The sequence below is a fragment of the Rhinoderma darwinii genome, chromosome 2 (genome assembly GCF_050947455.1).
Source record: "Rhinoderma darwinii isolate aRhiDar2 chromosome 2, aRhiDar2.hap1, whole genome shotgun sequence".
In the NCBI taxonomy this organism is placed as follows: domain Eukaryota; kingdom Metazoa; phylum Chordata; class Amphibia; order Anura; family Rhinodermatidae; genus Rhinoderma; species Rhinoderma darwinii.
This window is the reverse complement of record NC_134688.1, coordinates 288,369,769-288,381,291: the sequence shown is the minus strand read 5'-3', so window position 1 is coordinate 288,381,291 and position 11,523 is coordinate 288,369,769. Positions and strand designations below refer to the sequence as shown.

General features: G+C 41.7%; 1 protein-coding gene across 3 annotated transcripts in view; it reads right to left on the bottom strand.

Annotated features, from left to right (window-relative positions):
- LOC142743041 (membrane-bound glycerophospholipid O-acyltransferase 2-like) overlaps positions 1 to 11,523 on the bottom strand; it is a 54,122-nt gene that overhangs the window by 30,731 nt on the left and 11,868 nt on the right. For 2 of the 3 annotated variants that reach the window (XM_075853407.1, XM_075853409.1), the window contains exons 2-3: positions 3,237 to 3,382; positions 697 to 774 (exon numbers count right to left, since the gene is read on the bottom strand). In XM_075853407.1, the coding sequence (XP_075709522.1) occupies positions 697 to 774; positions 3,237 to 3,382 (224 nt within the window). Of the gene's footprint in view, positions 1 to 696; positions 775 to 3,236; positions 3,383 to 7,767; positions 7,896 to 11,523 lie in introns of those variants that run through there. The other variant, XM_075853410.1, reaches the window with a different exon arrangement.

Sequence of the window (11,523 nt, the reverse complement as noted above, 5' to 3'; positions counted from 1 at the left end):
AGGGGTTGTCCGGGTTCGGGACTGTTTATCATACTGATGACCCATCCACAGAATAGGTCATCAGTATATGATCGTTGGGGGTCTGACACAAGGGTCTGACACAACAAACCAATCATTTGTTACGGACACCGGAAGCTATGCAGTGGTCGGTGCCGAAAGCAGAAGGCTCCGTTCACAGTATAGAGGCAGTGCTACAGGACGAGCCCCTGTCGTCACTGTCCATAAATAGAAGCGGAGCATCGCAAGTTCTCTGGCCAGAGACTCCTATGGACAATGAAGTCAGGTGCTACTCCTGGGGCGGAATCTGTGGCCAGAACGTTGCCGACGCTCTGGCAGGGGATTCCGCTCTTAGAGGAAGTCCCTGACGCCACTGTCCATATATGCATACATTGGTTATTGTGTAGATCAACTACTGATCAAATATTGTTAAATCTAGGAAACGGGTCGCAAATTCTAGGAGCCAGCATGAGAGTACAAACTCTCCAATATGAACCGACACCATTTACTTTTTAGGAATGAGTCCTTATCACTAGTCAATTTCCAAGCTTACCACATGGTGACTATCCAACCCAGGCCTTTATATAAATATACAGAGGTTAAAAATTATAGTACTAAACATCAGCCTATAAAAACGCTTTGATGTTTAAGAAGATAAATATCTACCAAATCCTCTATATGAGTTGTCTTTAAACTTACATTTGAATTCTCTTGGGGTCAACCATAAGAAGCATGAGATAGCACAAGATAACTTCTCCTACAAGAAATACTGTGAGCCTGCAAAATAGGATTATGAAAAACAGGTTCAGCACGTCTGTACTGAAGAACGGTAAAATAAATGAGCACAATGCTTTTATTACTAACTAGGGCAATTGTTTCATTGCTCTGTAAGTTATGAAAAGCAATCCTATAAGCGGTCAACATAGGTTTTGTGTGTGTACTGTGTGTCCATAATGTAGTACCATTAGCATGTTACTTTATGTTCTCTAACTAGAATGAAAAATTACACGTTGGCAACATTCCAGTTAGGGAAGACATCCACAAAATGTTTACAACATCAAGAAGACACCACCCTCAAGAAATCTAGGGTCCATAAACATAAATCTTCCATCTTGTCAGTTGTGTGTGCAAAGGTACAACTGACTGAATCCCAGGGGATATATTCCTGTTTAGGATGGCGATCAGTTGGCGTTAAAGTCATCATTATAGTTTGGAAACTACTATTTTGTCTTTAAAATGTTCTTTTAATAAATTGAAGGGGTTGTGTCACTGCAGACATCCTTGTCAATCTGAGAACCACTGCAGCGAGTAGATGATTGGCAGGGCATTAGGGCATATGGACAGGAGTTGTCCTAATGGGTCAATCCCTTTAAGAAATGCCAACATCACACTGTCAAATATTTTTATGAAACCCACCTGAAATTGCTGTTTGACAGGCACTGTTCACATTACAGCCTTCTGTCAGAGGTATTACGTCGTATATGCAACTGTATAGGCATAGTGAGCAAACGTAATGTGAAATCCTTCTTCACACTGAATTCTTTTTTGTCAATGTCTTTTTAATGGAAATACACTTTTTTGTGGTCAGGAAGTTGTTTTACTGTGCTGGATGGTCCATTTTATTTTCTTTGGAAGTTATTTCTGCTAAGAATTCTTACATATTTTTTTAAGTCAGAGAACTGGATAAGGCAAAAGTGGAGTGCTACAAGGTCAACATGTATTAACAGATCCAAAAACGGATGCCAGTTTGGTCAGCTATATAACAATCCCACGTCTGGGACTCGCAGCTATCTCTAGAACGGGGTCCCCTAAACCTTGTTCTAACTTTTTGTGCTCACGCTGCCTCCCGGCCACCTACTGATTACATGGTCGGGAGTTACGGAAATAGCGTAAGTCGCTGAGCTACGCTGTTTCCGTAACTCCTATAGAACTGAATAGTAGTAACGGAAACAGCGTAGCTCGCATGCTACGTTACTTCCATAACTGCCATTCACTACTACTTAGGGGACCCCATTCTAGAGATAGGTGCAGGTCCCAGAGGTGGGACCCGCATCTATCTGACATTTATGACATATCCTGTGGATGTCATAAATGTCCCTCATGGGAAAAGCTCTTTAAAGCGTGCCTAACTTTTTAGGTGACTTTTCAGAATACATATCACAGAGAACGCAACTTATTTAACTTATCTCATGTTTAGTGATATACAAGTGGAAAATTTGTAAAATATAGCCTTTAAGTACTCTTAAAATAATATAGGCACAAAAACACTTAAATTTAAGTCTTCAAACAGTTGTGGAACCGACTATGAGGTGTAGTGCCATATACCAAGGATGCAACATGAGTCACCAGTACAATGATAGGGCAAGAGAGGGAGAAGGGTATATGTAAGCCAGGGGGGGGGGGGGGGAACAGATTCTACTCTAGATTCTATCTATACATCAGTAGAGACCCTGGTACATCCCTATACAAATGCCCTAAAAACAGCGGAGTAATTGTCCCGAAGACGCCGTCTCTACTTTGGAACCTCCTATAACGCCATGATGCACCCTTCAGTCTACTTATCTGACTACACCAACTAATTCTCAAAATCAACCATGAATCTGATATTGTGTTGATTGCAATAGGATATACTACACGGAAAGTACCATGTATTAAAAAAACAAGTATATTACAAATCAAGCAAACCCTAAATGTTCAAAATATTATATTATTATGTTCCAACGTGTTTCCCCAAACATATTGGTTTATCAGGGGGCTATAATATAACATGGTGTGCAGTCTTACAGCAGGGAAATGCAAGTGAGTAGAATGATAAAAATTGCATATCATATTCAGCGTCTTTCAAGTTAATTACAGATTATTGTAATTTCGTGGTTTTTTTTGGAGTCTATGCGCCTGTTGTTGGACTATTAGCTTGACAGAGAAATAGATCACCAACAAATGAGCCACAATGGAAGCAGTCGGTGGACTTGATGGGTGCACAGGATTCATGTGGCACAGAACATTGAATGAGAAGATGAAAATCCAGTTCTTGGGAAGAAGAAACTTTATTTGTACATCCAGTAACAAACAAGCATGTGTTAGATTACACATAAAATGACTAAGAACGAATGCTACCAATGAACTGTTGGAAACACATAAGCAAACACATGCCTTTTTGGTGCTGGACGTCTACAGATCACTGGATTTATTATTTTCTTATTAGCTTTACAGGTAGGAGTGTAATGCTCATATCTTACCATCCAAAGCAGTAGACTGAAATACAGATTCCGAGCAAGGAGGCCATGCCATGTCTGACTTTTGGGCCACAATGAGAGGGAGGCAGGCAGTATCGGAACAAGAAAGCCAGAATAAGGGCAGAGAGCTGACCAGTGAGGAAAAGGCGCTGAAAAAAAATGAAAAAGGATTGTAATAGCATGTATACAGCTATAATAGAACTTCATTTAGAAGGAATTCAACACATACTGTTAACCTACAGAGTTGAACAGATGTAAGACGTTTTATCACTTCCATTACACCAATACTGGGGATAATATGCCTTTTAACATCGTGACATTTTTTATTATTTTCCCCCATTTTTTTTTTTTTTTGCTGAACCAGGTCCAATTACATTGAGCATTTTAACGTCAAGGAAAGTCTTCAGTCTAAAAGTTGGCCATAGATCAGGGCTTCTCAACCTTATTCTACTGGGGACTTACCAGCCAGAACATGATGAGGCCAGGGCATCACTATTGGCCGTGCTCTCTATTCACTTCAGTTGGAGTTATGGAAATAGCAGAGCACGGCTTTGTAGATGCCATAAATCTCTCAGATAGAACGACTTATTATCGGGGATATTCATTATGGAGTTCTTCCGACTAAATAATAAATAACTTTTTGTTCCTGTTATTTGCTAAGCTAACCCGAAAATGTTTGGACTTTTGCTTAGCAGCCCAACTTTACTCCGCTGGGTGACAAAACCACATTCACTAGAAGTGCTGGGTGTGCGCATTGACAATTGCAGGATAACTAGGCAAGTACTTTGTTATTTGATTTTTTTGAAACAGCGCTGTATGGAGTGTTCTTTTAAAATCCATGTGCTATGCAGAAAATCATGGCATCAAGACAGATCATTTTGCTCACTCTACATAGCATATGTATTTCATTATTTTAGAAGGCTGATACTGCAATCCAACATCTTGACGTGATAAAATAGGATACAGAGAACGAAATTCAACATTTAATATGTAAACATTTAACTAACTAGTCCTTATCAGGCTTTACTGCTCAATTGATCAACAACATAAGGGGGGATTCACACGAGCGTGTATTCGGTCCGTGCGGGCCGCGTGGTTTTCACGCGGCACGCATGGACCAATACAAGTCTATGGGGCAGTACAGACAGTCCGTGCTTTTTGCGCAGCGTTTGTCTGCTGCGCAAAATGCGCGACAGGTTCAATAACTCTGCGTATTTCGCGCATCACGCACCCATTGAAGTCAATGGGTGCGTGAAAATCACGCGCACCACACGGAAGCACTTCCGTGGGACGAGCGTGATTCGCGCAACAGCAGTGAAAAGGATGAATGAAAACCGAAAAGCACCACGTGCTTTTCTGTTTCCGAACATCCAAACGGAGTGTCTTTGCGTACCGAACTTCACCGGGTTCGGCCAAACTCGTTTTGGCCGATCCCGGCAAAAAAAATTATCGGTACGCGACGTCAGGAGATAGTCACTGTCCATGGTGCTGAAAGAGTTAAACTGTTTCAGCACCATGGACAGTGACTTGCGATCCCAAAATACATTAACCTGTAAAAAAAACCCGAAGTTCTAACTTACCGATTACTCCTGTCTCCTTCCTGCAGTCCGACCTCCCGGGATGACACTTCAGTTCAAGTGACAGCTCCAGCCAATCACAGGCCAAGCACAGGCTGCAGCCAATCACAGGCTGCAGCGGTCACTTGGACTGCTGCGTCATCCAGGGAGGTGGGGCCCGATGTCAAGAGAGGCGCGTCACCAAGGACGCGTCACCAAGGACGCGTCACCAAGGCAACGGCCGGGAAGTTCTCGGTAAGTAGGAACTTTATCTTTTTTTTGTACAGGTTTTTCGCTGTTGTGTTCGGCATTCACTGTCGAGGGTGCTGAAAGATTTAGCTCTTTCAGCACCTTGGACAGTGACGGGCGTTGACAAGCCTCATCTCTATGATGCCGGCTGCGCGAAAATCACGCAGCCGCGCATCAGACACGCATGACACACGCAGCTGTCAAATGGTTTTTGCGCGCGCAAAAACGCAACGTTCGTGTGAATCTCCCCTAAGTCTATATCTAAATAGAGCTACACTAGCTAAAGACAAAGTAAACACAAAATACCAGTAATACCACTAGCAAGACCATGACAACCCCTCTTTCATTAACCTATTCTGTTTCACATTGCATTTCAAAATGCAAAACGTTAATGTATCATTATGTCTGGATTGCTGTGTGCATGCCGCAATCCGATGTCCTGTGAGGCACACCTGTCATATTTTTCTGCCACGGATTTGGCTACAGCAAATACATGGGGATTTTGTTGCATATTTGGATGCGGATTTGCCGTGGACTGCTGCGGATTTCAACCTTTGCAATGCAAAGGGAGAAATCTACAGCAATTCCGCAGCAAATCCGTAACAAAATCTGCATGTAAAAGAGTTGCTGTTGTCAAATTTATGGCATAATGAACCCTTAAGTTAAAATAATGTATTAAAATATAGGGATTCCAATACATTACAGATAAAAAATAGTGAAGTAAAAGTTCCGTAGTGGGACATTAAAAAGGAAAAAAATAGAATAAGTACAATTGGTTTTATTATTTTTATTAAATAAATATCAAAAAAACATATAAAATATACATATTCGGTTATCCCTGTAACTATTAAAATCTGTACAATAAAGGCAATGTGTGATTTATGATAAACAGAATAAAAAATAATTTAAAATAAAGTATCTCCTCCTAGGATTTAGGGCGGATTTACACGAACGTGTAATACGTCCGTGCCACCCGCGTGTTTTTCACGCGTGTGGAATGGACCCATACAAGTCTATGGGGCAGTGCAGACTGTCCTTGATTTTTGCGCAGCGTGAGTCCGCTGCGTAAAACTCACGACAGGTCCTATATTTCGGCGTTTTTCGCGCATCACAAACCCATTGAAGTCAATGGGTGTGTGAAAATCACGTGCACCACACGGAAGCACTTCAGTGGGACGCGCATTATTCGCGCAACAGCAGTAAAAGAATGAATGTAATCAGAAAAGCACCACGTGCTTCTCTGTTTACAAACATCCAAACGGAGTGTCATAATGATGGCGGCTGCGTGAAAACAACGCAGCCGCGCACCATATGAACATAACACACGGAGCTGTTAAGTGCATTTGCGCACGCAAAACGCTGTGTTTTTTGCGTGCGCAAAACGCACACGCTCGTGTAAATCCGCCCTTAGTCTGCATCAACTTTGGCAGAGAGGGAGAAAATTAGAAGAAACCTTCACCACTACAGGGTTTGAAATACTAAGTGTACCCATACATATTAGAGGAAAGTCGTCCGAACCCGCCAATTACGGCGGGACCGGCCAAGTATCTAATGTGTATGGGTAGATGTCAGAGCAGATGTCTTGTGAAATAAGGATTAGGCATGTTGTATTTGAACATGCCTGATCCTTTATTCCTGCAAGAAATAAACCGCAGGCAGTGGCTTATTCCCCTCCCCCCATTTAAAACACATACACACTCAGCCTAACCAAGTGAACATGTGTATGGGAGAGTCGGGAGGAGTAGCTGAAAGCCGAATAAGTGTTCGGCCGACAGTTATTGGAAGTGTATGGACAACTTTAGCTTTCTTTATAAAAAATTTTTTTTTTCCAGAGCCATTGATGTCAGCGATGCTGCTAAGGCCACTCTATGACACAATGCAGATCCTGTGTCTTTGTTCAAGTTAATGAGCCTGTGTTGTAGTTCCTACCCAGCGCCATACCCATCTTGCAGCTATGCTCTATTTATCGCTGTGGCCCTATCATTACTGGGGTCAGTGGGCAGTGCTACCATCAGGGCAGTAAGGCTAGTACTTATGTCAGCACAATGAAGAGGTAGTGGCACTCGCAGGGATGGGACGAGCTGCAGTACCGGGCACAGTTGCTCTTATGGATGAGCGGCGCTTACTGTAAACAGTCCTAGGGATAGGCCATCAATGTTAAAGTCCCGAAGAATCCTTTTAACTTATTAAAGCACTTTTTAAAATAAAGTTGGCCATACACAAACAATTTTCATCAGATTCCACTAAATACACTTGTTGGTAAATCACTGCAACAGATATCAGACTTGTTTGTACCATTTCAAGTATATGACTATTGCACATTTTCATTCAGTCTTTATCAAACTGGACAAAAAAAAAAGTTCTAGGTTTTCAACCCTAAAAACCCCAGTCTAATATTGGATGGAGTGATATACTTTTAACCCTTAATACAATCTTTGAAGTCACATATACAGCCATATACCTTTATCTCAACCGATACTTTCACCCAGACCCTAGGTCATCAAATTCCACCCTTCTCTTAGTGAATGACCTTTGTATAACAATTTTAATCACAGTAATAATGTATTTTCAGATGAGGCAGCATTTTCCATTAATGACACAGTTCACAGCGTGATAAGACTAAGAAATATTGCATATATTGACAAGTTAAAGTCTTGGTCCGAGAATTAGATATTTCTCCAAACTGCCAGAAACCTATAAAAAAATGTAAGAAAAAAAGATATACTTACTATTTAGAAAATGATATCCCATGCAGCATCTGGTCCCCATCTGGCCTGTGTATACATTACAAGTGGAAGCAATCTCACTGAGGCTTAGTGTTTAGTAGAAGTTTTTTTATTCCCTATGTTTGTACGCCGTATGTCCAGTTCTTCTGGGAGCTGCACCTATTAGACATTTTATGATATATCCTACGTATATGCTGTAAATATCGGAGATGGAATACCCCTTTAACAATATTGGCATTGCATTAGGCTGCTTAAAAACATTGGTGCCGCAGGTTTCCCTATGATAGACTGTGTACATATTTATCAAGAGTTCAGTAGAACTGTCATTTTGTCAGCAAAAATGGTGCAAATTTTTGTACATTTAGTAATTCCAAAGTATATAGTAAATCTGTCACAATTTTGAAACAGGCCTTATGCATCACGTATTTCATGCCACAATTAAGGAAATCTATGGGTCCATACTGTATCTCTGTGTGATTTTTTACTGAGGTTTGAATTTGGAACAAAACAACCACTCCACTGCTGCTACAGGAGAATACGGTGCCATACAGAGGTAAAATACAGTGGCACACAGGGTGCCTAAGGGTTCATATTACAGAACTGTAGGGGCTCCATGTTCTGCCGTAAGAGCTTCGTGCACACAGCTTTGCTTGCGTAAGAGACCTTAAGGCCGGATTCACACGAGCGTGTGCGTTTTGCGCGCGCAAAAAACGCTGCGTTTTGCGCGCGCAAAAGGTTCGTGTGTCATCAGAATATGGTGCGCGGCTGCGTGATTTTCGCGCAGACGGCATCATGATGACACTCGGTGACACGTGGTGCTTTTCTGTTTTCATTCATAGTTCATTCATAGTTTTTACTACAGTAGCGCGCATCACGTGCGGCACCCGGAAGTGCTTCCGTGTGCACGCACCCATTGACTTCAATGGGTGCGTGCAGCGCGAAACACGGGCAAATATAGGACATATCATGAGTTTCACGCAGCGCACATACGAAAATATGAAAATCAAGCGAGTAGCACGGACGTATTATACGTTCGTGTGACTAAGGCCTAACTGGGATTTTGAAAGTTTGACAAGTTTCAAGCCTTCTATTCAAGGCTGATGCACTTTTCAAAACATCCTTGTCAACTGGAGACTGTCAACAAGCAGAGCAGTTGCTGCTCAACGAAAGATGAATATTGTGTGCCGTCTATTGTTGCTGTGCCACAGAGCCAATAGGGGACAATAGGCAGAGCCGTGTTTCTTCACACAGGACAAAAGTTTCAGTTCGCTGCCTTAGCGCTGCATCTAAATACCCTGTCCAAGGGAAAGTGGCCTGCTGGCAACCCCTTGGCACCAGCACAATGGGCACATGCCCTAGTAGCCCCCCTAGCTACGCCCCTAAAATAGGGGAGATTTATTAAGATCTGTTGGCTGTAATTTGCCGGGTTGTGTGTACCAGATCCTCTAACAAGGTGCGCACCTGCTGGGAATATAGTGCAAACTACTGAAGAACAACAGCTTCACGCCATATCTGTGATGCATTGTTGGCGTGTATGCTGGGTAAAATTGAAGTCCGAATCCAGCAGCCCCAACTGTATCAACTGTGCAATACAACTGACTAAAAAAACAAACCACAAAATACCATGCAATATCTTTTTTTTTTTTTTTGATAGTATTCAATAGCAGACCAATGCAACCAGATGCATTGGATGGGTTTAGGCAAACCAGACTCAGATATAAATCCTGGCTGATTTTTTGGGGTCTATTCACACGTTACGGCCAAATCGCAGTTTATTGCCACGATTGCTGTGAAATAGCAGGAAAATGCTGCGTTTTGCCGCGCTTTGTGAATAGGCAAGAAAGAGAAAAAATTGGTCCACTCAACATGCACACGATCATAGACAGCACGCTTGTATTAGATCGGTGCTCGAGTTGATTCCGCGTCGGCAGCAGATGACAGTGCACAGTTGATGTCCGGCACACAGTACTTCGATTGTGTGCCGGACATCCTCTCTATTTTGTGCACTTTGTGAATAGTCCCTTTTTGTAAAAGCACACGAGACATGAATTAGGTGTGACTTGCCAGACAGTAGGGATGTATAAATAAAAAATGTATACAATAGCTTTCACCATCACAACTACTGTTAGATACAGCATATGTTAGTATAAATAATGGAGATGAATGGTCTCATCTGGTTAACTAAGAAGAAAATAACAGGTAGAAATAAAAACATCACCTGATCGGATGAAAGAGGTTCAGAGACTTCTGCTTGTCGGACTCTGCTTACAACCTACTCTTCTGTACTTGCAGCACTGATATTTATTGTAGTCATGCTGCTTTCTGGCTGCATTTTGTGTCACCTCATTTGAACTTTCGCTAAAATTCAATTCCCTAATATATATTCCTGTAATTGCTCCCTTTACAGGCAAGAGCAACCCAATAATACAGTAGGGTCACAAGGAATTTCAATTGACAGCAGGGGTTAACCCCTTAAAGACAGTCAGTTTTCTTTTTGTCATTTTAGTTTTTCGATTGTCACATTCTAAGAGCCCAAACCTTTTTATTTTTGTGACATGCTTGTTTGCAGGAAGAGTTTTAGTTTTTAATGGCGCCATTTAATGTACTGGGAAACTGAAAGGAAATTCTTTGTGGGGTGGAATGGTAAAAAAAATAACAGTGATTCCTCCATGATTTTTTTTCACAGCATTAGGCTTCGTTCACATCTGCGTCAGGACTCCGTTCTGTCTGAGCTTCCCGTCAGAGCGGAACCCTGATTGAAACAAACGGAAACCATAGGTTTACATAGTTTGCATCAACATTGATTTCAATGGTGACGGATCCGGTGCAAATGGTTTCCGTTTGACTCCGATGTGCAAGGGTTCCGTCGTTTTGACGGAATGAATAGCTCAGTCGACTACAGTATTGCTTCCGTCAAAGCAACGGAAGCCTTGCACAAGGGAGACAAACGGAAACCAATGGTGATGCAAACGGAAACCTATTGTTTCCGTTTGCTTCAGTCACGCTTCCGTTCTGACGGAAAGCTGCGACTGAACACCAGAACGGAGCCCTGACGCAGATGTGAATGAAACCTTAGCAGTGCGGTATAAACTACATGTCAATAATTTTGTTCTACTACTATTACATAACAAATATATATATTTGTTTAAAAATACATTTTGTTTTGTCTTGCCATATTCTCAGAGCCATAACATTTACGTTTTTCCATGGATTGAGTGGTGTTTTTTACTGGGGCAAGATTACGTTTTTATTGGTACAATTTTGGGGTACATGCTATTTTTTTCATCACTTTTTATTACATTTTTTTGGAAAGTGAGGTGACCAAAACATAAAAATTCTTGCATTGTAAATTTTTTGTCCCTACGACGTTTACTAAATGGGTTACATAATGCAATATTTTCTAGTTCAGACTTTTACGGACGCGGCGATACCAATTATATTTACTTTTTTTATTGCGCATATAATTTTTGCTGAAAAATGGGAACATATTTATTTTTAGGCGCAAGGAAGAGGAGCGTAGACCAGCGGAGGCGGCGGCAGGAGCTGGTAATTTATGTTCGTGTATGTGATGTGTGTATTATGTTCATGTATTACTGTCTGCTGAGCCCTGTATCTAATCCTCCTAGCACTGTGCAGTCGCTCAGAAAATGGCGGCACACAGTGTAGGAGGTTTGAAGATTCAAACCCTTTCTTCTCCTGGCACTAGCCAGAAGAAGGGAGGGGGGATTGTGTGAGGACACTAGAGCGAGTGTGTCTACC